The sequence below is a fragment of the Balaenoptera borealis genome (genome assembly GCF_965194805.1).
Source record: "Balaenoptera borealis genome assembly, chromosome: 14".
Classification (NCBI taxonomy): Eukaryota; Metazoa; Chordata; class Mammalia; order Artiodactyla; family Balaenopteridae; genus Balaenoptera; species Balaenoptera borealis.
Genome location: NC_138875.1, coordinates 88,354,973 through 88,381,864, shown reverse-complemented (window position 1 = coordinate 88,381,864; position 26,892 = coordinate 88,354,973). Strand labels below are relative to the sequence as shown.

At 46.2% G+C, this 26,892-nt stretch overlaps 2 protein-coding genes across 2 annotated transcripts in view; one reads left to right on the top strand and one right to left on the bottom strand.

Annotated features, from left to right (window-relative positions):
* Nucleotides 1-17,808, top strand: part of SLC15A4 (solute carrier family 15 member 4) — a 186,708-nt gene extending 168,900 nt beyond the window's left edge. The window contains exon 9 of the mRNA XM_082353252.1: nucleotides 17,759-17,808. Within this exon, the coding sequence (XP_082209378.1) occupies nucleotides 17,759-17,793 (35 nt within the window). The 3' untranslated portion in view covers nucleotides 17,794-17,808. The remainder of the gene's footprint in view (nucleotides 1-17,758) is intronic.
* The window catches only part of TMEM132C (transmembrane protein 132C), a 382,337-nt gene that overhangs the window by 79,156 nt on the left and 276,289 nt on the right, over nucleotides 1-26,892 (bottom strand). The gene's annotated exons all lie outside the window — the stretch shown is intronic.

The window sequence follows — 26,892 nt, the reverse complement described above, 5'->3', positions numbered from 1 at the left end:
GTCCTGGCATCACCCGTTACCGGCTGGGTTACTTTGGGCAGCTCTGCCCTCTTTTCCCTAGTTGCCAAGTGGGAACTCGACTCCTTCCCATTTCATGGAGTTGATACGAGGATTAAATAAATGATCACATATGTCTCAGGCACTTAGAACAGAACTTGGCACGACCAAAGGTTAATAAATGTGAGCTCTTCCTGTTTTTAGCAGGACTTGACACTATGTGCATTCTCTGTGACTTTAGATTTGGTCTAAAGCCACCTTTTAAACATGCCCCTTTAGGGCTGGTCCAGGACCTCCCGGAGAACAAGCCAGAGTACAGATGCCAATTCCCTGCTGTTCATCATGAACTGGGATCTGTTCAGATTTGTATACAGTGCATTTACTTGGTAGCTGTTCCTGTCAGACACAATACCATGGTATGATACATTATGCTAGCAGATGGGGACCAAGAAAAGAAGACACCTGTCTGCAATTCTGTCTGTGGCCAGTGCTTTCCTACTCTCTCTGAGCCAACTGAAATCTTTGTTAAGCCTTTGCCTTGAAGGGACCAAGAACCCTCCATGCCAGCCTATATGGGGCTTGTGATATCTTTGGAGTAATAAATAGAGGAATTTAAACACTTGAGTGACTCCAGAGAGAGCCCAAGAACCACTGCTTGCTAAATCAATAGTGTAGATTTATTGCAGTAACTCTCGAAAGAAATTTTCAAAATTGGCTTAAAAAAAGCTCTTACCCAAAAACAAATAAATTCCCCCAATAGTCACAATAAAGTTTGGACTTTGGAAACCCAATTTATCAAACCTCTTAGGTGTTGCACTCCATCTCGTAAGAAAATGAAGTCTCGGTGTATCTTAAGAAGCCAAAAGGGCTTTACCTCCCCACTGTGGAGTGTAAGGGATTTCAGCTCCCAAGTCAGACACTGATGACAGCTTACTGCCTGCAGAAAGAAATGAGACTAACAAAATGAAGAAATCAACCTTATAATAGGGAAGCAGCTCCAAGAGAACAGAATAATTTGGCCCAGGCATTGTTTGATTCATTTTACTTCATGTGTATTTCATGAAGGCAAAGAACACATACGTCTCCTCTGGGAAAGGCTTTATTAGATAGTCCCACTGACCCCGCCATCCACAGGAATGCCCTGATGATCTCTGGGAGCTCTCCACGGTGCTGCAGCATATCAGTTTGAGCTGCAAGTTGCAAGCAACAGAAAACACCTTGAGCTGCCCGATAAAGAAAAGGGATACTTAACACATGCCTCAAAATTACTAGGAAGTGTGGAGAAAAAGACATGGAGAATAGGCGGGAGCAAAGGAAAGTTGGACAAAACCAGTTCTAGACGGGACACCACTGCTGATGCCAAAACGAATTTTCTACTGTCCTTGATGCTTTGCACCACTGATCCCACATTCAAAGTGCTGAGCGGGGATATCTGATTGGCTGAGCTGAGCTAACATCCCCTAATCCAATATGTCAGGACAGTGAGAAAGGATCTGGTCTGTTACTGAGAGAGTCATCTCTTCCATTCCTGCTCTCTGCAATTAACATGCAGGGCAGAATTCAGGATGCAGGATAACGGTGAGGGGCAGAGGTAGGAGAAAAGCCTTTGAAGGTTGCCCTGTTTCCAGACACACTTGGACTAGATTGAGCTCAGACTTAATTTTTTTTTCCCTTCTCGCTATCCCAGTCTCCAAAGCCTAAAAATTTATAGGAGCAGGTAAATGTGGAAGGATGAGGAAAGAGAGTACTTTACGCCAATCATATTGATGCCAATGACATTGCTTCAAAGGTGAACTGCAACCCTTAAGGAAGTAACCTGAGCCTTCCCTTTCCACAAAGCGGGGACTCTCAACCTTGGCTGGATGTTATGATCACCTGGGGAGACTAAAAAAAAAAAAAAAAAACAACTATCGATACCTGGGTCTACCCTGGACCAATGGAATCAGCATCTCAAGAGGTGTCACTCAGATATTAGTATTTTTAAAGCTCAGGTGATTTTTTTTGATGTTAAATAACTTTATTCAAAAGACTTTTAGAGCTTAGGAAAAAAATTCAGTAAAGTTATTACATTTCAGTTTCTTAAATCTGAAATATGTATTTTTCAGAATAATCCTGTGAGATAAGAAATTGATGACTGTTCATTCTGTAAGCTAAAAAACATATATTACGTCTTATTTACCTTGCCTACCGAACTATGCGGCTTATCAGATGTAAAAGTGGAATCCACAGCATGGCACTTTTATGATCTGTCTCCTAAAATTCCACCCCAGGCTGCTTATATCCCTTATGAATGCAGTTGACTCGTTCTTTCCTCTGGTTACATGGGAAACAACACTCAAAAGCTCAGGTGATTTTAATGTGTGGCCAAGGTCGAACATTACTGCTATACCAAAAAGGCTCTCTCTGTGTGATCACCAAGCATTTTGCTTTTGAATGATGATTATTTTTTTGCTTTCTAGTGTCCATGCAGCAATTGTACTGGGTAGGCATTCCAACCACGGGCTCTGAAATAAGACACACTTGGGTGTGAATTCTGACTCTGCTCTCTAGTGGGGGTGTGATCTGGAGCAAGTTACTTAACCCATTCGTTCTCAATTTCGATGACTATCTGGAATTATTTGGTGGAGGGCTTTAACAAATTCTGAGGTCTGGATCCCACACCAGGGATCTTCTTTCACTGGCCTGGAGTGGGACCTGGGACCTGGGATTCTTAAGGACTCCCCAGGTGATTCTAATATGCAGCAAAGTTGAAGAACCACTAACTTTACCTGTAGAAGAATCGGTTCCTTGATCTGTGATAAGCCACCCTTATGAGGCTGTTGGAAGGATAAAAGGTATAATATGTGGAAAGCTGAATGAATACAAAAACAACTATTCATCAAGTGGTAGCTCTGGCTACAGTATTTTTCCTGTTCAGTAACCTGGCAGGACTTGGACATCTTTGTCCTCCTAAGGCCGTGTGTCCTGGGATTTGCTGAACACAGCAGGTGGGGAGAAACAAGACCTTACCCAAGGTCCCTGGATCCTGATCTAAGCATCTCTCCCAGGCACAGTGTGCCTCCAGCTCTGACCCTGAATTTGACTAGACCAGGTCCTGTCACTTATTTTCCTTTCTTCCGCATGGTGGATGGGTGTGTGCACATGTTTTCTGAGTCAAAGCTCTGGATACGAGCCTCACATTTACCCTCGAGACATTACTCATGTTACTCATGCTTTCAATACCTCAGTTTACTCATCTTTGAAATGGATGAGTGAAATATGTTCTGCTCTTGCAGGGTCTTGTGCATATTTAGGGAGATAAATGTACATGCTTAACTCACTCTAGGAGCCTGGCACATAGCTGCGCGAATTGTTGACAGCTAATACAATTAGTAAAAGAAATGGGTAGATGAGATGGACCACAGGTAAGCTGAACAAAACCGTGGATCAAGTGGAGCTCTTGATGGTGGGGAATACGCACATGGAAGGTTCCAGTCCTTCTAGACGCCTCCTGTGTCAAAGTCCCCCACGATGGCTCCAGGGAACCCTTGGCCACACAGTTGAAGGCTCAGTTGTGGTCCTGCATTACTGCTGGCTTCTGTTTACCTGGCAGTAGAGCCTGTGGCTTACATGGACCCAACATATGAGGAATGTGTGATACGTTAATTCTCAAGCTGCTGAAATTTTAGCTAAATTAGGTCACACTTTAGGAAATGCAGCTGCTAAGAGGGCCTCAGAGATGCAGGTGGAGACAGCCTGGTCCCACATACCACCCAGCAGGCTCTTCAGAATGTGGTTGGCTTCCTGGTGCTGCCACGGTAGTCCCTTCTCCAGAGGGAAAGCACTGAGTTCATCCCTCAGATCCAACTGGATCATGAAGATGCCCAGATGCAACATCATGTGGAGAGAGTGAGGCCCAGCCATCCCGGCTCCAAACTATTGTACCAGATAAATATAGCTCCATAAGAGTGCCTAGGAAAAACCAACAGAGGGATTGCCCAGAACATTCCCATTTATTGAGAAATAATAGTTATTTGAAGATCGCAAGCTTGGGACAGTTTGTTACACAGCAATGGATAAAAGATGATGTCTCTGACTGATACAAGTCTTTCACTTGATTCCTAAGGGATCTTAGAGTCTCCCATGCACTTTGCCAGCAGGATATGGCAGAAGTCTAATAGGATTATCTCAAGATGCCAGGGGCAGGGAGGGCTTGAGTGGGAGCTCACTCCACTGCCCAGTCTCCTAAGGCCTGAGTGGTACAGGAAAGCAATGGAATTTTCACCTAGTTCCAGGGAAAGCTACTGAAGTTAGTCTCCTGCAGTCTTTCTCTTGCAGGGAAAGGCGTCATGGATGGTGCACTCAGAGACCAGGTAGAAACATGGAAACCTCATGAACATCAGCACTGAACCATGACCACACCTTAGCACTGGATGACATCCCTGTGGACGAGCCATGAGCCAGAGTATCTGAAGACCCAAGGTCCCCCCAACCCCCATCCAAAGCTATCATCCTTCCCACCTGGGTCAATTTTGAAGAAAATGGGGCAGAGCTCGAAAGACTGAATCAACCGAGTTTAAACCTGAAATGCCTTAGCAAACTTGAAATCAACCAGATTAACTTTTCTGCTACCAAGTAGAATGAGGGCTTAAGGCAGACCTTGAAAGCACTGACAGATAAAGGAACAGAGCTGTATATATATGGTCTGCACACTGGATTTGTAGGTTGGAAACACACCCACGACATTTGTTAGTGGAATGGAAACACACCCACGACACTTGTTAGTGGAAGCTGAACATGGCAGAGCAAGTGTTTTTTGAGGGGCCGTTCTGAGCCTGGCCCCGGAATTAGCAATGCTTTCATCTCCCAGTTCCTGATAATACGATGTCCCTGTCTCCACTATTGCACCAATTTCCTTCTCTACCATTTTCTCCCTAGTTTATTCCACTCAAAACCACCAAGTTTCCCTCTACCTCACTGCCTTTGCACTTGCTTCACCCCCAGACATCACTGCGGTTCACCCATCACTACATTCACCCTGTTACCCACGGCTCAGCCAGCCACTTTATCCACATCATCACACGACACATTATACATTTATAGGCATTGGGTCATTTGCCATCTGCCCCCTCCCCTTTTTCTCCCCTGAGAGCTCCATGAGAGCAAGGACGCTGTAGTGTTCACTGTGATATTCTCGTGATACATCACAGTGCCGACCCTCGGGAGATGCTTAGTAAATATTTGTCGAATGAATAATGAATGAGTGATGCGCCAGGAGCCGGGTCCCCTGATATTCACATCCTTCTTTCCTTCCACTAGTCAGGTTAATATTCATTTCAGCTCAAAAAGGGAGAAGGAGTTCCCCGCTCAGTTGGACAGGAGGGCGGATGCAGCCTTTGAAGCTATCAGCCTTTCCAGAAGGGTTGAACTCCGTCCAAGGGAGAAGCAAAAAGCAGAGCCCATTGGAGATCTTCCAGGAAAGACATGCCCCAAGGTCCATTACTAAAACTTCGCCTTTTCCAAATATCACAGAAGACAGAAACTGGATCTGCTCCAAAGCTTGCTATTGAATTTTAAGCCTGCTGAGCACCACTAAATACATAATGAAGAGGCTGAATTAACTATGCAAAAGTATAATTTACAGTTAATGTCTGTAATTGATGAGTTGAGGGTCTCTGCAGCAGCACGAACCACTAAGACTAAAAGGACCAGAGGGGATAAAGGGAAGTTTTACTCTAAAATAGAAAACAGAAGTGAGCTCTGCTCAGCACCCACCATTCATCCATCCATCAAGCACTTACCAAGCCCGTTTTGTGCCAGGCAGGCGCTTTGGTACTTGAGATACAGAAGTGAATGCACTGTGGCCCACAGTGGGTCACAGACCTCCACCAGAATTCCCACCGCTTGTGATTAGTTTCCCATTTATTTGGCTAAAAACACGGGGAGGAGACTGGCCAGAGTGAATGTAGATGCAGCATGTCCTGGGGCTGCTTTGCTCTGGTCCCCTGTTCCCCTCTGCAGCATCCAGCCGCCCTGGCGTCTTCCAAGCCGGGGGCGGGGTTCTGCCTGAGTTGAGAAAGCAGTCTAATTCTGGCTCTACCACTTCTCTCTGGATTTGGGGGTCCATGCCATCCTCATCCTGGGGGAACTTACACTGGCAATCTCTGTCCTCAACCCCAGCTGCACGACAGAATAACTTGTCGTGCAAAGCACCAATGCTTTTTCAGAAACACTTTCCTCTCTTCCCTTCAGATTCAGCTGGTCTGTGGTGGGCCGGATGTCATTATTTTTTTTTCTGATAAAGCTTCCGAGGGTATCCCCTTGTGAAGCCAGGGTTAAGAAGAACTGTTTTTCCGGGGCTTGGGGGAGGGCAATCGGATAAATGTAGTCAACAAACTTCCAGTTATAAATAAGTACTAGGATGTGATGTACAGCGTGATAAAGATTAAGAACACTGCTGCATGTTATAAATGAAAGTTGTTCAAAAAGTAAACCCGAAGAGTTCTCATCAAGGAATATATATATATATTTCTATTTCTTCAATGTTGTATCTCTATGACATGATGGATGTTCAGTAAACCTATTGTGGGCATCGTTTCATGATGTATGTAAGTCAAATCATTATGTTGTACACCCTAAACTTCTACAGGGCTGGATGTCAATTATATCCCAATAAAACTGGGGAAAAAAGAGAACTGCTTCTTATTCTTCGTTTAAGGGAATGATTTCAAATACAGAGACCTTATTCTTGTACCAAACTCAGCAGCGCCAAGACGACAGCCCCATCCAGAGCATAAATGCAGAGGCAGGCTCCGGTATCCAGGCCCTTCATCTCTGTGTCCGGTTCCCCAGTGCTGTGGGAAGCTCCACCCACCAGACCCTAGAAAGCATCAGTTTTCTGGATGCTGCTTGTACTGTGGTCAGCAGTCAGAAAACTGAGCCTGCCCCAGGTAGTTCTGTAGAGGAGATTTAATTTTAGTTACAAAGGCTTTGGAGGGGCGGAGAGGGCACACGGGATGGCGAGGGAACCAGAGATTATCAATGGGAAAAAAGATGCTCCTCCAGGGTCAAGGGACAAAGGGTGGGGCTGGTGACCCCAGGAGCTAGGTCACTGGGGGAGAGCTGCAGTCAAGAGCTGCCCCGTGGGAAAAGAGCCAAGAAGACGTAGGACCCACTGCCTGAGACACCATCTGAAGCAGAGAGGGAAGCAAATATCCTGACTTCTTTCCCCCATCCTATTTCAATCTCTCACCAGCGCCTCCCACTGGCTAAACATCACCATAATTCAGTTGCTGAGGGATCCTGGCAAACATAGTTTGGAGCGACCGACCACAGAGCAAGGGAATGGCAGAATAGACTTGAGACCAAATCGGCAAACAGCTGGCACACACTCCCAGCACGATTTCCACACAAACACCACCAGCCCCACGTGCAGCGGGGGGTCCACACACCGTCTGGCTCTGCCAGGAACTCAACGTCCACGATCATCCGCCAGACGCTTAACGAGCACCCACTAAAAGCCTGGATACGAAGACCATCAAGTGCAAGCCCTGAAATCAGGATAACTCAGCCAAGAGGGTGAGAAAAGGCTTCCCTAAAACGGGGACTTCTGAGCTCAGACCTGAACTCTGAGTAGATGTAAGCCAGAGGAAAAAAGAGGCAAGGGAATTCAGGAAGAGGGGTTGTCGTGGGTGGAGATCTTTTGAGGACCCAAAGACGACCAGCTGGAGTTCAATGAGCCTGGTTATAGACACGTCCTAACATCCGGGCAGCAAGCTTGGGGCTGAAAAGGGCAGCGCGGGGCCGGCATCCGGTGTCACTGCTTGGTGCTGGGGGTGGTGATCAGGGTCTTTCATACTCATCCCTCTAACATTTTTAAAAACAGTTAATAACTGTCAGGTTGACGTTTTCTCTTAAAGGAAAAAAAAAAACAAACCAGAAAGGCATCATGTTGAGTGGATGTACTTGGGGGGGCAGCTGTGCCCCTTGGCTCAGCCCCCAGCTGGGTCTCAAGAGAGCTGGAGACCCCGTGTGGGAGCTGAGACTGGACAGCAGTCAGGGCAAGACCCCGGAGCACGGTGGAGCTTTAACTGAAGGACTTGGGGTGCTACTGGCGCAAAAGCGTTCATTAGACTTGCATTCGAGAAAGACCGCTCTGGCTTCCGTGGGCAGAGCGGCTCGGGGGGGGCAGCGAGGGGGTGGACGGATAACCTCAGAGGAGAGTCAGGGCGGCTGGACCGGGGGGCAGCGTGGCGTGGGGAGCCGGCAGGTAGGGAGCGAGGAACCCATCAGTACTTTCGATGGAGTGGATGGGGCAGATTGGAGAGAGAAGGGTCAACGTGATTCAGCATCAGTAGCCCCTCTTTAACATCTTCTTTGGCCACTTAGAAGGTGGATTGAAAGGAGGAACGCGCTGCTTGATACTGAGGGTTCTAGTTCTTCAAACAGGCTTTATTGCTTATATTCTCATCCTTGGGTCATTGGTCTTTCCCACTGGGGTAAGTGGTACCAACATCCCCCCAGCCTTGAAGCCCAACAGCTGAAAACAAGGATTGATTTCTCTCTCTCCCCACCTTCCCTCCCCCTACCCACTCCTTCAGCCAGCCCTGTTGGCTCTGCCTCCAAATCTGTCTCTCTTTTTTGCCGTTTTATTTTATTTTTTTCACCAAATCATTTTTTAAATTTTATATTGGAATGTAGTTGGTTGACAATGTCGTGTTAGTTTCAGGTGTACAGCCAAGTGAATCAGTTATATGTATACATATATCTCTTCTTTTTCAGATTCTTTTCTCACATAGGTCATTACAGAGTATTGAGCAGAGCTCCCTGTGCTATACAGTAGGTCCTTGTTGGTTATCTATTTTATATATAGTAGTGTGTGTATGTTAATCCCAACCTCCTAATTTATCCCTCTCCCCACCTCTCCCCTTTGGTAAACACAAGTTTGTTTTCTAAGTCTGTGGGTCTGTTTCTGTTTTGTGCAACATGGATGGACCTAGACATGATCATACTAAGTGAAGTAAGTCAGACAGAGAAAGAAGAATATCATAGGATATCACTTACATGTGGAATCTAAAAAAAAAAATGATACAAATGAATTTACTTACAAATATATCTTGAGTCAGTTTACTTCTCTGTCTCTTTACTGTGACCTTCTGAATCCAAGCCCTCTTCATCTTTCTCCTGGACCACTGTGGTTGCCTGTTCTCCCAGATTCTACTCTTGTCTCTCTACCATCTATCCTCTTCCCAGGAGTCAGAGGGGGCCTTTGCATAATACACACCTCCTAAGGCCATGTGCATCCTTAAAAGTCTGCCTGGCTTCCTGTCGCAATGAGAACACAACCTGAGATCCTTTCGTTGGACCCATCCTCCCCCTCTGATCTCCTCTTTCGCCTTCTCTCCCTTGATCGCTATGCTCCGGTTGCACTGGGACTCTTGTCTGCTCCACGGACACGCCAAGCTCATCCCCACTTTTGTCTTTGCTGTTCCCCCTGCCTGCTGTCTGCATGGCCTCCCTCGTCACTTAGCATAGAAGCCAACACCTTCAAACACTTGAACACGTAACTCAAGTAGACATTCTCCAATACCCACTTCCAGAAACAATCGTATGGCTAGATTGTCATTATTGCATCTATCACTAGTGAAGATATTGTTTGGCGTTCCTTTGCTCAGTTTCTGTCTTCCCCACTACGACGGAAGTTTCTTGAGATGAGACACTTGCTCCATCTTGGTCTCTGTTGTAACCCCCTTCCCGCCACCACACCAAGAATAGTGCCTGGTAATGCAGGAAGAGATGAATAAATCTTTATTAGTTGAATGCATAGATTCCTCTGTCACAGCTTCACGATCCTTGGATAACACTGCTATTTGCATCAGCCAGTCATCCTGGAAACTAACCTTTACTCTTTCCTAGCGACAGTTATCGGCAACATCCCCAAAAGGCACGCCCAACTGGTTAAGCTGATTCGGGGAAGCCAAAATAAGCCGAAGAAACGGTGGCGAGAAGGAAACTCACTCCTAGAGGCGGACTGTTGAAATGCAGAGAGCTTCGGCAATCCTTCAAGAATCTGCAATTTGTCGTTGCTCAGTGGGGAAGTCAATACTCCCTAGGAAGCAAGGGGTAGCCCAGCTTGTGTGTACAGACCTCCTTTTGAGTTTCCAGAGGCCCTTCAGTGTCCTAAGGACAGGCAAGGGGCCAAGCATCCTGGCCAAACAATCCCCTCTCAACTCGACACGACTTGTACCACTTGGCATTTCCAGTTTAGGGAAAGGCTTTATTAAGTGCCCTGAAAGTGTCCTTAATAGAAAATAGACGAGCTGAAAAGAACTACCTCCATCCAAAAAAGTTGAATCTTCAGTCATACAAGTGACTTGGACCGTGGGGCTGACAAAGCATTTGACTAAATCAATGTTAACAAATGGCTTTCAGTCGGAAGAGCTCGTTGAGCGGTGACGTTGAAGTCTGATGGGGCTGTCATGCTAAGGGTAGGGGGAAAGCAGATTCTTCAAGCCATGCATCCCATCGCCTCGGGACCGACACAGAAGGCAGCCCAGTGTGACAGAACGCTGGATCAGGAATCAAGAGATGGCCATAGCCCTGACGTAGTGGCTACTTCTCCTTTCAGAGCTCCCCAGTATCCACCCAATTTAATATGATTTAATAGCACGTCAGCTTCCTTTTGGAGAATTAGCCTTCTCCTATTATACCGAGCTGTGATGGGAGGTTAATTTCTGGTCATTACTCCCCCGCCTCCACTTTACAGATGAAGTGGCTGAATCCTCCATTTTTCTAGCGCTGTATGGCCAATGGCTTAACCAGGTGGGCGCGCCCATCTGGGAACTGGACCGCCAAGTGTTGCAAAGAAGAGAAAAAGGAAGGAATGGCTGAACGGCTCACTCTGGCTGACCTCTCTGCCTCGAGGCTCCTGCTCTGGTTACCGTCGCCTTGTCCTCTGTGTCTCACTGGTTCTTGCCCGTTCCCGAGTTGGCCCTTCTGCCTCTTCCGATCCCATGACCTCCTCCTATTCTGGGTCATGCACTGCCTTTGGCTTCCGATGACCTCCTCCTATTCTGGGTCATGCATTGCCTTTGGCTTAAGTTTCCCAGATTCGGGTTTCTCTTGCGTTCTAATCAACAACCCTGACCGAGACACCTGGTTGACCCTGGCCCCTCCCTGGGCCTCAGTTTCCCCTTTTGTAAAAGGAGGTAAAATGACCAGATCATCTCTGTTCCGTTATAACACTCTGGACACAGTGGTGTTTATCCCACATCAGACAGATGTCAGCACTCTGGGAGAAAACAGTGCCTGGAGACACAGCTTCGGGAGACGTCCCCACCTTCCTCAAGTTACCTGGAAGCTGCATCAAACTCTTTCATCTCTAAACGGTTCCTTGTGTTCTAACACCACGGCGTCTGGCTTGAAAGGCAGGCAGATGCCATGAACATATGTCCCCCCCGGGAGCCATCACCAGACACAGCAAGAGAATCAGATATCAGGAAAAAAATGTAGGGGATGGAAAAGTCAACGGAGGATCAAAACAATATTTCCCCACCCTGTTCTCCGGGGAGCAGTGTTTTTCCTCCAGCTTCACTGACCATTTTGACCCATCGTAAGAAAGGAATGCTTGCTGGCAAGCTCTCTCTCCCTTCAGAAGGATGCAGCCAGCATCAAATCTGGTTTCCCTCCAACAGCTACAATGGAGGGAGGGGGGGAGCCGGGGGCAGGATTTTTCACATCAAAGGCACCGGAGTCCTAACTATTTAGCTGAGGCACTCTGAGGGGACCTCCAATTTAGAAAAAAAAAAAAAAGCCGTTCTTAGGTGTCTTGGAAGCTGCCCGAAGAGAGGGTAAAGATGCTGAAATGAACCACATCCTCTGAGAAATCAGTTTAAAGGCTGCAATTTCATCTTAAAGTCCGTTTAGGTGGGCTCCACGGACCGAGGGCTGTGGGGAATTAAATAATACTGTGTTCACACTGGAAATGGAAACATCGTCCTCGGTGAAATACAGTTTCAATCCCAGAGCCTCTGCACACCGAAGTGTTACAAAGCAGCTGCGACAGCTGTTCTTTTACTTTCCGCAATTCCCAGCCTCGTTGGCCAGGGACCGCGGCTCTGAGTTCTCCAGCTGCGGCATGGGGAGCCTCTGACCACCTCCGCCTACTCCGTGCAACATGTGTTCTTTCAAGAAAATAGCTACTGAGTGCCTCAACACCCAGGCGATGTCTGAGGAACTGGGGACACAGCAGCGACAAAAAAAGATCCTGCGTCTCCTGGAGGTTTCATCCTAGTGCATGCATATTGCGGAGCAGGCGGGGCGGTGGGGAAACAGACAAACAGACCAACAAGAGAGTACCAGGGACTGTTCATCGTGTATGGGAAGCACGCAGCACGTGACCTAGCGCTGAATAAATGCTCAAAGACGGGAGCTGACGCATCATCTCACAGGTCCATCTCCTTGCCCCTGGCCTCCCAAGTTGTAGGGACCCCGCTGGGGGTCTGTGCCAGACTGCAGGCGACATGGTGTCACCCGGGTGATGACGATATTCTGATCCCAGAGGGGTTGCCGAAGCCGTTAGCGAGAGGAAGTGTTCTCGCTTGGCCGGATTTCTTTGTCCTTTCTTGTTTCCTCAGCTGAGGGCTGAGAGCAAGCCTCCTATTGGTGGTACAAACAGGAGTCCCGTGTCCTTTCCCGGACAGGGGTGTGGAAGCCAGGCTCCTAACACACCAGCGAGCACTCTTTCCAGGATTCTGCAGACAAGCATGAAACACTCCATCAGAGAGGGTGGGAGGAGCTCAGGAGCGTGGAAACCGATCGCCAGGAACCACCTGGATGCGTCTCTGCTCTTCAACACTGCCCACTGAATTGGAAACAGGTGGATTAGGTGGGGAAAGAGATGTGGACCTGTGCAGACACACTGCACTGAGTGTTGTTTACTGTTCCTCAGAACGGTCCTATAATGTGATCCTATTCAGCTCACACAGAATAAGTAAGGACACAGAGCTTTTAAAGCAAGATTTGAACCCAGATCTGATGGACTCCAGTTCCCACGCAGGTGTCCGACACATCCAGGTAAACGCCTGAATTCCGTTTTCTGAACTGTGTAATGCTGGGAAAGTGTCTCTATGCAGAGCCCTGCCAAATGGGAGTGACATCCCATCCCTCACAGAACTGGCTTGAATGTTAAAAGCATCAGACTTCTGAGATATGGAAGCAACCCAAGTGTCCGTCAGCAGATGAATGGATAAAGAAGATGTGGTGTATACACACAATGGAATACTACTCAGCCATAAAAAAGAGTGAAATGTTGCCACTTGTAGCAAGATGGATGGACTTGGAGGGCATTATGCTAAGTGAAGTAAACCAGACAGAGAAAGACAAATAGTGTCTGATGTCACTTATATGTGGAATCCAAAAAAATACAACAAACTAGTGAATATAACAAAAATGAAGCAGACTCACAGATATAGAGAACAAACTAGTGGTTACCAGTCTGGGGGAAAGGCACCACAGGGATGATGGGTGGGAGGTACAAACTATTAGGTGTAAAAGATAGACTTGAGGATGTATGTACAACACGGGGAATAGAGCCAATATTTTACAGTAACTATAAGTGCAGGATAACCTTTAAAAATTGTGAGTCACTATATCGTACACCCATAACTTATATAATATTATACAGCAACTTTACTTCAATAACATTTTTGACATAAAAATAAATAAAAATTTTTAAAAAAGCCCCACGCTTCCAGCTTAGTTGAGGGGAGAGCTCTTTCTCTTATCTTAATTTTTAAAAAAGAGAACAGAAAAGAGAGGAGAGGGGGAGAGAAAGGAAGAAAGGAGGGAGAAAGAGGAAGAGGGGGAGGGGAGGAGGAGGAAGAGGGGGAGGGGGAGGAGGAGGAAGAGAGGGAGGGGAGGAGGAGGAAGAGGGGGAGGGGAGGAGGGGGAGGAGGAAGAGGGGAAGGAAGGGGAAGAGAAGAGAGAGGAAGCATGAGGAAGGAGGAGACACTGTAGCTGCTGTCAGTGTCCTCACAGCAGAGCCAGGCTTCCTATGAAAGGGAACTTGGTCCTCAGAGGTCCCAGAAGGGTCCAGGTCTCTCAGTCCTTGACAATGACAAATGGCAGGGCCAGGGCCCTGATGTTAAATGGTCCGCAAGGAAAGGGACTCCATGGATCTCAGAGCCCTGGCTGTGCATCCCCCATGCTCTCATCCCTCCGGCAGGTGTTCCCTCCGTGCCTGTCCTGACAGGTGACACCTCAGCCTCGGCTCCCCGTTTCCAGCCAGGACAGAGCTCGGCACTTTCTGAGGCAGCCAGTTTCACCTGTTGGCAGCCTGATGGTTGGAAAGCTCTTCTTTATATTGAGTGGAAATCTGCTGGGTCCAGTTGTAGCCCCTGTTCAGCTTTGGGAACCAGAGAGAAGTGCATTCATTCATTTGTTCATTCATTGAACATCTATTTGGAGCACTTGCCATAGACTAGGAAGTGTGCTACAGGTGTGAGCTACATGAGAAGGGTAAAAATGGTAGAGCTTCTGTTCCCCCCCGGGGGGGGGTGTCCTAGAACTGAATGCCTAATGGAGGCCAAGTAGGGAATAAAAATGAATGAATTGACCCAGGTATGTAAGCACTAAAAACAAGCACCACGTGTAACAGCATCTTCTGCTCAGCCTGGTGCCAGTAAAAAGGAGGGGGGGACAGTAAAAAGCAGTGGGGGAAGGGTGACTTGGAACCTGCCGCCCCATACTGCTTTCATCATCATCATCATCGTCATCATCATCATCACCATCCATCACCATCAGACAGTAATATTTAGCTTTTATCGCTTACATACGGCTTACTGTGTATCAGGCACCATTCTAAGCCTTTAATACTCATCAAACCCCTTTAGGATAAGCACCCTTGTTATCCCCACTTTACTGATGAGGAAACTGAGGCACAGAAAGTTTAAGTGCATTGCCCAAGGCTGCCTAGGTGAGAAGAGGAGGAAATGGAACTTGGATCCAGGTTGTCATTTGTGCATGCATCATACAGCCACCCTGAACCCTGGAGAATCCATGCTGAGCAAAACAGCTGCTGCCCCTGTGTCGGGAGCTAACTCTGGCATTTCTGTGTGTCTGACACCAGCCTTTCCTGCTATGCAAACAGCCTTGGAAGCTGGAGATAGTGTCTCCCTCCGGGGCAGAGGGCAGATTTGCTTCCAGGCCAGGAGAATAAAAAATAGCGTCTGGCTGCAGGACAAGGGTTGGGCAGGTGTGCCAGCGCCCTTGTGAGTTTGGGGGTGTCCCTGAAGCTTAGCATCTCTCAGAGACCCCTCTGTGTACCCCATTCCACTGGGGCTGCTCTGCAGCACCCCCACTGTCTTAGCCTGTTCAGGATGCTCTAACAAATACCATATACCAGGTGACTTACTAACACAGAGATTTATTTCTCCAGCTCTGGAGCCTGGGAAGTTCAAAATCAAGGCACTTTCAGATTTAGTGGTGAGGACCTGCTTTCTGGTTCACTGATGGCCGTATTCTGGCCGTGTCTGCACGTGGCAGAAGGGGCGAGGGAGCTCTCTGCGGTCTCTTTATAAGGGCACTAATCTCATTCATGAGGGCTCCACCCTCATGACCTAATCACCCCAAAGGCCCCATCTCCAAATACCATCATACTGGGGGTTAGGATTCAACATGTGAATTTTGGGGTAACATATTCAGTCTACAGCGCCCACCCACCCTGGGGCGGGGAGACTGTTGCCATCATGAAGCTCACACTGCTGGCTGTGTTCTGAATAATTAACCGTCTAAATATTTTGGGGTTTGTTGTTTCTTTGCCAATTGAATTTATGAAAGCGTGTCAAGCAAACCTTAGGAAATGCTTGCCTATTTCACATTCAGTCTCCTGAATTAATGCTAAAAATAGGCAATACATAATTATGCAAATCTATGATTACAAACAGTGACAAAATGCTATAAAGACAAGCTATGTAGGGAGCTTGTAATGGGATGGGAGATGTGTGGGTGGGGGGAGAAGGTCAAGGACATTTAAACTGAAATCTGAGCCATGAAGGAAGCCTTGCTAAAGCACTGCTGGCAGAAGGGCAGCATGTGCAAAGGCCCTGAGGTGGGTGGGGGCAGGCGGGAGAGGGCAGGACAGAAGAGTAAGGGTAAGTGTGGACGAAGATCTAGGTGGAGGGGTGCAGGATGTTCAAAGGGCTGAACTTGACCCTGAGGGCAAAGGAAGGCCATTGTGGGGTTAGAAGCAGGACAGCTTGTCAGGAGATGGTTGATAGGTGAGGGTCTCACACTCTGTTCTAACTCCTGCTCTGTTCCTTGTGTATTTGCCTTTGTATCTTGTATCGAGAGAGCTGCCCCTGGCTTCTGTCCAGCTGGGGAGTCCGTTGATGCCGCTCAACATAGGAAACAGGCATGAAAATCTGGTACCTGCCACCGAACGTGACACCCGTTGGCAACTCTGTTTGTCATCCAGTCCCAAGAGCTTAGTCAGGCAGCTCCAGCCTGGAGCCCTTCAATAAATGTCCACGTCAAAACAGTGGAAACTTTGCGTTGTGTGCAAGAAATAGTCTCTTCAGTTTGCAAACACAATCCCTGACTTTCTCTTTGCCGTCCTTCACACACCAGGTCAAAGCTTCATTCCTACAACCCAAGGTGATTTACAACTGAAAGGCTCTAATTATTCACAAATAAATAAGTAAATAGATAAAGAAGTGCACTACACGTAATTTTGGACGGGGACTTTACAGCCATCCATGGCTCCTCTCCTGAGCTTAATTTTTTCATACTCTAGACGCTTAGGTCGTTTTTTGTCTTTAAAATGGGGTACATCACCATGTCCACCCCATAGGGTTTTTACAGGAATGAATGAAATGAGTTAACATACACACCATGCTTCAAACAGACTCTGACTCAGAGGGAGCTCTCTTTTGGCATTAAGTGCTGCTGCTATTTTTATTACTGTCACCCTTTACTGCAGGTCCCCAAACTTCAAATTTGGCCACAGGTCACACCATCTACATGACCTGTGGCCAAATCTAAGTACATACCTTGGTGTGTTTTCTCTGTAAATGGTCTTTTTCCTGAAACTTACATGCACTTCCTTAACACAGAATTTTCTATCAATACATCCGGTTGGAAACGAGATCCACTGGCCAACACGAAATCAACCAGGTGAATACACGCATTAGATCTGGTTGCAGGAGAGAATCCTGAGCCCCACAGCTGACTCCTCAGAAGGACTCAGAGAACAAGGGACAGGAGATCATCTTCTCTCTCTGTGACTCGATTGCTTTGATGTCCCCAAGTGGGTGGTCCAAATCAAGCCGTCTCACGTGACAGTTTGGGAACGCTGCTTTAGCGGCTTATTTAGGTGGTGACGCTCACCATTGTCAACAACCACTGTAAACACCACCCCCAGGAGGAAACATCTTTTTTTAAAAATTTGTATTGGAGTACAGTTGATTTACAATGTTGTGTTAGTTTCTGCCGTACAGCAAAGTGAATCAGTTATACATACACATCTATCCACTCTTTTTGAGATTCTTTTCCCGTATAGGTCATTACAGAGTATTGAGTGGAGTTCCCTGTGCTCTACAGTAGGTCCTTATTAGTTCTCTATTTTATATATAGTAGATACATAGTACTGTGTCTATGTCAGCCCCAATCTCCCAATTTATCCCTCCCCCTCTCCTCTCCCCCCAGGTAACCGTAAGTGTGTTTTTTACATCTGTGACTCTATTTCTATTTGGTAAATAAGCTCATTTGTACCCTTCTTTTTTAGGATTCCACATACAAGCGATGGGAAACATCTTTTGAACAAAGCAGCACTGAGAAACTCTGACTCCCTCTCCTTCCTCTTTCGTGGCCTAAAGTATCTGTGCATCTTGCCCTAAGTGAAAAATGAAGGGCAGGAACTTGGACTCAGCAGCTCCTGGTCCCTAGCATGGAGCTTTCTCTCACTCCCTGTGATCTCTGTGTCCACAGAGGTGATGAACAGCTGTCCAGGACACTCTCCCAGGGAAGCCGGTTTGCTGGGATGGCAGGAAGGCCAGGACGTGAGCCCCTGGTGGCTGCAGAGACGTGTTCAGGATGGAGAGAAGTTAGGGGAGAAACAAACAAAACCCTCCACCTAGCATGGCGGCGGCCAGGGGTCTTTGTTTTCAATTAAGTATCGATGTGCGTTCCCATTGGCTTTTATGTAAGAGAGAAACAGTTTAGTTCCTGGTTAATATTTGCCACAATTATTCTTTCCACGGAAGGAATGATTGTTTCTCTTGAAAGAAAAAGAAAAAAAAAAAAAGGGAGGATGCAGAGGCAAAATCTCACACATCATTAAGGAATATTTAAGTAAAGACAGCAGTCTGGCAGTTTTATTTGCTTATGTAACCGTGGAAAAATGCAAGTCCAAATCCCATTTTTACCCTGCAGCTTATAATCCTTTTAACCACAACAAAGAAGAATTAGGGTCTTGCAAACTAGGTCAGAGATCGTTAAATATACACTGCTAAATATATCCTTATAATATACACTATTTACTTACATAAACACAATATATTAATATAAAATACATAACATGAATTACATAGAAATATACATTACGTATCTATAACCTATGTTGTTAAAGTATATTTGGCGATTGTAATTATTCACCATCTTTTGACACTTAAAGATGCTTTTAAACGCAACACGCACGCACAGTAACAAAAATTCAAACAAGACAAGAATATGGTACAAGTGGAATTTCTCTCCCATCTCTGACCCTTAATTTCTCAGAGCCCCTCGCACTGTATACCATTCCAGAGATCTGCTAGCCATTTACAAATATCCCCCGTCGTCTTACTTTTTACTTTTAATTGTGGTAAAATGCACACAACATAAAATTTATCATCTTAACCATTTATTTTTTAATTGAAGTATAGTTGATTTACAATGTTGTGTTAGTTTCAGGTGTACAGCAAAGTGATTCAGTTATACATATATATATTCTTTTTCAGATTAACTTTCAAATTGTTTTCCATTACAGGTTATTACAAGATATTGAATATTTTATACATAATAGCACAAATCTGTTAATCCCAGACTCCTCTAATTTATCCCTCCCCCTCCTTTTCCCCTTTGGTAATCATATGCTTGTTTTCTATGTCTGTGAGTCTATTTCTGTTTTGTAAATAAATTCATTTGTATCCTTTTTTTAAATTCCACATATAAGTGGTATCATATGATATTTGTCTTTCTCTGTCTGACTTACTTCACTCAATATGATCATTTCTAGGCCCATCCATGTTGCTGCAAATGGCATTATTTCATTCTTTTTTATGGCCAAGTAATATTCCACTGTATATCGTAAAGTCTTTTTGTATAGATGCTTTTTCGTGAGTGTAACCACCAGGAAGTTGCCTCCTAAGAGTTGAACACTTACACGTTGAATAGAAAATTCCAAACTGTTTTCCAAAGTGTCTGTACCAACTTACAGCCCCACATGGGGTGTGTAAGTCTCCATTTCTCCTGTACCCTCAGCAAAATGGGAGATTATTAAAGGCTTCAACTGACACTAACCTGCTACGTGAGAAACGGCATCTCACTGTTTTCATGTACATTTCCCTAATTGCCAGTCAAGCTGAGCACTTTTCCTTAAGTTTATTGGCAACTTTTATTTCCTGTTCAGCCAACATCCTGTTCATATTCTTTGCTTATTGCCCATCGGGTTGTTTCTCTGTTTCTCATTCCTGGTTCTACTTCATGTGAGTCTGTTACACGGGCTGCAAATATTTTCAACTTCCTTTTTATATGCTTGTCTCTCCATCAAAGCCCTGTGGTCCCCGAAACCTGGGCTCATAGCACTTTAATCTTTATCCCTCTATTATCTTGTTCCCCATCTGCCACATGGTCAGGGGGCGGGTTTGCTGAGAAAAATGCAGAGAGGAGTCGTGGGGTTGAAGCCACTTCTTTGGGTCTGCAAAGCCGGCTCACATCTCCACTTTTCTCAATGGCACAAACCATCAGCGATATACATCACCCCCAATTCATCTCTTCAGGGAATGTGAATAAAACATCTGCTTTCTCCATTTCCTCATAACTTGGTTCCTTTATGAGTTGGCACCACTCGGAGCGCCCTGAACCAGAGCCCCGTCAAGCTAACGCAGTCAAAAGAGAAGATGAGAATTCGGGAAAATTGACACCAGCTGCCTGGCTCTGAAATACACTCCAGCTGGGTCTGAAATGTGTCTAATATCCCGGCTGGTCATTATAACTGTGAACTTTGCATTTTAAAGACTGGGAAAGAAGTTCAGATTCAAGGAGCCAGGGTTTTGTTTTTTTTTTCCTAACCGCTGTGATGAAAATCGACCGTCTTCAAAGGAAAGTCAAAGCGAGCTATGAAATATTGCTAAACCCACCGATGCAACGTGGCCCTTGCAGACGCCATAAAGAGTGTTTCCTCTCTCGCTGATGGCGCAGAAATCTGCGAGAGGCCTCGCCGCCGACACGTGCTGTACATTTGGTCAAGGGCTGGCTGGGTTCGGGAGCTCACTGTGATTGGCAAATTAAACATTTCTTTTGTAAATGTGTAGTTGGAAAGGAAAGGAAAAGAAGAAATCCCGGAACGGGGACAGCGCTGTGATCCAGTCTGAGGGCCTCACAGGTGCCGGTTCCACATCCACAGGCGTCACTGCAATGGCTCTGTACCTGCCCCCCAAACCCGTGCAAAGTTCTCCCTGACATCTGCAGCCCCAGTGTTCCCCCCATTAATCTGACCTCCTTTTACTTCTCCATGGTGTCCTCAACCTCTGGAGGGCAGGAGGGTTTGGGGGTACACCAGTGGTTCTCAAATAGGGGTTATTTTGCCCTCCATCTCCGGGGACACTTGGCGACGTCTGGAGACATTTTTAGGGAAGTGCTATTGGCATCTAGTGGGTAGAGGTCAAGGATGCTGCTAAAAATCCTACAAGGCACAGGACAGACCCTACGACAAAGGATTATCCTGCCCAAAGTGAACCTAAGTGAAAATGGAGATGTCTGGGAGGGCAGGGTGAGTCACATAGCCAAGTGTAACAAGGTGGGTGAGTGGGTGGTGTAAGTTCCCTGTTGGGGGATGGGGACGGTTGCTAAGTAACGTCCCCAGCTGAGTCTTGGTCCCACGCCATTCGTGCCAAGTGGAATGTACTTCCGTCCTTTGCAAGAGCCTTCAGAAGTCTAGACTTTTAGGTAAAATGTGTTCATTTTACAACTTCTGCATGGAATAAAGAAATGTCCTTTGGTGGTCCAATCCTCCAACGTGGGCTGAGACCTTGGCTTCCCTCTAGCCAGGCAATGGTGCAGTAAGATTTATTTGTGCCAGGATCTTTATGTGGGTTGTTATTTTTTTCATCCTTAGAACAACTCGCCACAGAATTATTCCCATTTTATAGATGAGGGAACTGAGGCTTGGAGAGATGAACTCACCTGGCCAAGGTCCCACGGCCAGTGCACATGGCGGGTTTTGAACTCTTGTCTTCCCCCTGAATCTTTCCTCACTGCTTGGGGACGCCGGGCTTTAAGGTGTGTATGCTGTTGCTGTTCCCTGACCTTCCCCTTCCTCTTTAGCTAAATCTAAGCTGTCTGTCCAGGCCTGGAGTTGTTCAGATTCCCCCATGAAGCCTTGCTTGACTGACCAGGACCATCCTTATCTCCCTCTGGACCTGTACAGCCAAGTGGATCAGGACCCGCATCTTGGTTAATTTCAGGTCAGTATCAGGCAGCCTCACCTCCCCAGGGGAACTGGCAGCCCTTTGAAGGCAGGCACTCTGGCTCATCACACTTCTCTCCTTCCCTCTCCCCTGCCCAGGATGGAGGAGGGCATAGAGCACAGTGAATGCATCACCTCTCTAAACGGGCTCCCTGGGTGTACCCCATTGCGGGGGGGAGGTTCTGTCACCCAGTACATTTGGGAAGCAAAATGTTCTCCTTCTGCAGGACTCATTTGAGCCTTACTATGCAATGTGCACTAGGACACTCCAAGAAAGGGGATATAGACTGCACTATTTCCCAAAGTTATCTGACTAGAGAACCAGGGGTCAAGGTGTTCGTTTGTAGGAGAAGGAGTGGGTCATGCAAGAAGATTGTTTATGCTCTCCCTGCCCGCCCCAGCATATTTGCACCACGTGTCAGTCTTTCAACAGCTTTCAGAGTAATGTGTCGATAGGATGACTGATGATACACCCTTAATGGAACACATTAGACCAGAAACGATTCTCAATAAGGGCCAATCTGTTCAATGTGTGAATGAAGCTGGGCCACTAGATGGTGAGATATGCAGGAGACAGGCCAAGGGGGTTCCTTCATGCGCACCCATTCTCCAGCCAACCAGTGGTCCAGAGACCACTCCAGGGGCTGCGGGAGCTCCACCATTGCACCTACCCCTGAAAGTCAAGATGGCGCCACTCACCACTTCCATGGATAGAACTTATTTTTCTTTAGCAGTGTTTATTCATTCACTTATTTGTTTGTAGCTCCAGCATTTTCCTGAAGAGACTTTGGGAAATCACTTTAATCGTTAGAAGGCAGGGGTAGTACCAATTATCCCCTAAATATAAAAATCTCCAGTCATTAAAAAAATATTTATTTATTTGGTTGTGCTGGGTCTTATTTGCGGCAGGCGAGCTCTTTAGTTGTGGCATGCATGTGGGATCCAGTTCCCCGATCAGGGATCAAACCCGGGCCCCCTGCACTGGGAACAGGGAGTCTTAATCACTGTGCTGCCAGGGAAGTCCGAACGTCCAGTCATTTTTATTTAGAATAATGTTTCTATGGTGTTTCTGCTTTCCTAATTATAATTCTTTATTATTAAAAAAAAACCCCAAAAAACAAGCACGCAACCTTAAAATTTCCCAGCCACAGGTAAGCATAATAGGAGGAAAAGATCTATTTGGTAAATAATCTGCATTGGATAATCAATTATCAGATAGGAAGTAGGCTTTCAAGGTTGCAATGACATTGGATGGGCATTACTGAAGGGGGAACCAGGAAGAGTCAAGTTATGAGTGGGCACCCAAGGAGCTCAGATGGAGGTGAATGAGGGCTTGGTTAAGGCGGAAGATGAGGACTGACAGTGACCTTTGGATGCGACCTTGAATGATAGGACAAGAAACTGAAATGGAGCAGGACCCTACGGTCCGTCCCCCCCATGTCCTCCGCCTGCCTTCTGTCTGTGGAAAAACTTCAGCCAAAGAATAAGTTTAATCAGAGAAGTGAGAAAAATGAAGAAACAAAGGGGAACAGTCCAACAAGACTAAATAATAATAGTTTAGTCACTAAGCAGAGTCAAGGACCTTTAGCTCCTCCTCAAGGGCTATAGATCATATCCTGAGCCGTGTCCTGGGAGCTGTCTTATAGATACTGAAACCCCTACCAGGTGGAGAAGTTAACTACACGATGACCGGACTGTAGCCATGACATAAGCTGCCACAATTCCGAGAACTGGCCTCAAGGAAATGGGAACAAACCGACCCTGGAACTGAAGACTCACTGTACTGAAAACCATCAAGAGGACGCTGGTCAGACCACCGATGACCAGTTTCAAGATGCCTGTCGGAGCTGCCTGTGCTGGTTCTGCACAGGGCCCCTTCCCTCCGTCTATAAAAGCGCTTGCCCACCGATTGTCAGTGGGGGAGTCGGCCTTTGGACAGGAGTTCCCCATCCTCCCAGCCCCCGTTGCCAGCATCCAAAATAAAGCAAACTTTCCTCTCCACCAACCTGGCCTCTTTATTGGCTTTTGAGCGGCGAGCAGCCGGACCCCACTTCCGGTAACAAAACGACCATCTGACAGCCCAACGTTCCCCTTAGTGAGGTACCCATCCAGCACCCAGCACTCAAGATGATTTTAAGTGGAATCTCTAAGGCTGGGAGGTGGGCGGCATGCAACTTGCCTAGCTTCCAAGCATGACCTATGTTCTCATTTCAAATGCATCCCTCTCTTCCTACAAAAGAGAAGGATGGAGATGAAAGCTCTCTTGGGGCCTCCAGAATGGAGGAGGGGAGCCTTTCAGGACCACAGGTCTCCACCAGAGTGGAGACCTCCCCAGGCCAAGAATTTAATTGCATTTATTTTTATGTTTGCCTCCTTTTTATGGCAACTGATGCTGGGTTTTTCTTATTCAGGAATAACTTCTAGTTTCCTCTGGAAATAAACGTATTTCAATAGAAAACAAGACGAGCTGGCTTTCATTTAAAATACTGACGGAATAATAATAGTACGGAGGTTCTGCAGATAGGACAAAGATCGTGAATGGCGTTTAGGAAACTCTGCCACGGGTGTCTTAGAGACCCTGCAGAGTCATCTGAGGTCGGCAAAGCGGAAGGTGGTATTTCCAGGCTTCTAACAAGGCAGGGTGGGTGGCGATAGGACCCAAAGTGTGATACCTGGTTAGTGGGAAGTGAGCCGGGCTCATCTCATGCCCTGGGGGGAGTTAAAGGCATCCGCTCTCTCTGTGACCCCAAGATAAGATTATAAAACTTTTAAAAGATCAACAGCCACTTCAGGAGAGCAAGGCCGGAGGAGGAGAGCTGAGTTAATAAGAGCAGAGCAGCCAGTGCCCAGGGGCGCTCTTCAATCCCTTTATGGGCCAATTAGTTTACAAGAGGAATGTTTCCCAGACTTGGGAGCAGGTGCTCACCCCAGGGCTCAGCGCTGCACTGTTTCACGGGAGCAGCTTGGCTTCCAAGGATGCGTGGGAGACAAGTTCTACTGGCTCAGGGAAGGTGTGTCTTCCAGCGCCCCAGGCTTCCCCCTTCCACCCTGAGCCAGGGCCATAGCCTCCAAGTATATATGGGGGTGCATCTCCCACTGTTACTTTGCCAATTGTTCTCCCAACAGTGACAAGAGACAGTAACAGATGGGATTAAGAGCACAGGTCCCTGCTGATGAAAGGAGAAGGGAAATGGGGTCTATATACACACAATGGAATATTACTCAGCTGTGAAAAGGAAGAAATCCAACAACATGGATGAAACTGGATGGCGTTGTGCTAAGTGAAATAAGCCAGACAGACAAAGACAGATACCTTCTGTTATCACTTATATGTGAAATCTTAAAAAAAAAAAAAAGTTGAATTCTTAAAAACAGAGAGTAGAACAGTGGTTGTCAGGGGCTGTTGGCAGTGGGTGGGGATGAGGAGATGCTGGTCCAAGGGCACAAATTTCTAGTTATTAACATGGATAAGTTCTGAGGACCTAAGGTCCATCATGGTGACTATAGTTCATTATACTGTGATGTATACTTGAAATTTGCTAAGAGAGTAGATAGATCTTAAGCATTTTCACCAAAAAAAAAAAAAATTAACAATGTATACTTATGTCAAATTACACTGTATAATTTAAATATATAACTTTGTCAATTATACCTCGATAAAGCTGTGGGGGAAAAGTGCCCAGGTGCCTGTGGTCCATCCATACAATGGAATAGTATTCAGCAATAAAAAGGAGTGAAACACTGACACACGCAACAACATGAATGGACCTTCAAAACATCATGCTGAGTGAAGGAAGCCAGACACAAAAGGCCACATGTTGTAGGATTCCATTTATATGAAATGTCCAGAACAGGCAAATCTGTAGCGACAGAACAAAGGTGAGTGGTTACCAGGGGCTGGGTGGGGATGGGGGGAGGGATAGAAGGCCGAGTGACTGCTCACAGGTGTGGGTTTCCTTTTGGGGCGATGAAAATGTTCTAGAATTAGGTAGCAGTGAGCGTTGTACAAATCTGTTAACATACTAAATGATCTGAGACTTTTAAAAGGGTGGATTTTATGGCAGGTGAATTATATCTCAAAAAAATGTTGTATGGGAACAGATGACCAATAGGTACATGAAAAGAGACTCGACATCACTAATTATTAGAGAAATGCAAATCAAAACTACAATGAGGTACCACCTCACACCAATCGGAATGGCCGTCACCAAAAAGACTATAAATAATAATGCTGGAGAGGGTGTGGAGAAAAGGGAACCCTCCTACACTGTTGGTGGGAATGGAAATTGGTGCAGCCACTATGGAGAACAGTATGGAGGTTCCTCAAAAAACCAAAAATAGAGTTACCATATAATCCAGCAATCCCACTCCTGGGCATATATCCAGACAAAACTCTAATTCAAAAAGATACATCACCCCAATGTTCACAGCAGCACTATTTACAGTAGCCAAGAAGACATGGAAGCAACCTAAGTGTCCATCAGCAGACAAATGGATAAAGAAGATGGGGTACATATATACAATGGAATACTACTCAGCCATAAAAAAGAATGAAATAATGCCATTTGCAGCAACATGGATGGACCTAGAGATGATCATACTAAGTGAAGTCAGACAGAGAAAGACAAGTACCATATGATATCACTTATATGTGGAATCTAAAGTATGACACAAATGAACCTATCTATGAAACAGAAACAGACTCACAGACATAGAGAACAGACTTGTGGATGCCAAGAGGGAGGGTGGAGTGGAGGAGGGATGGAGTGGGAGTTTGGGGTTAGCAGATGCAAACTATTATATACAGAACAGATAAATAACAAGGTCCTACTGTATAGTACAGGGAGCTATATTCAGTATCCTGTAATGAACCATCATGGAAAAGAATTGGAAAAAAACCCCTTGTAAACAGCAGAAAAAAGTTGCATGAGAAACAGAAAGCAAGAGAGAGGTGAATTTTTAAAGCATCTTTCAAGTATTCCAAGCAGCATTCTCCTAGCACCATATAAAATCTATTTCACCATGAGCACCATCATCGACAAACAGCAACAACAAAAGCTTTGCTCCAGGAGTCTGACGACCTGCCTTTGAAGCTTTGCAGCCCATGAGTGGTGCTGTCCCAGGCAAGCTGCTTAGGCTCTTAACGTCTCAGTGTCCCCATGTGTGGACCAGGGGTAATTGTAGAGGATCCA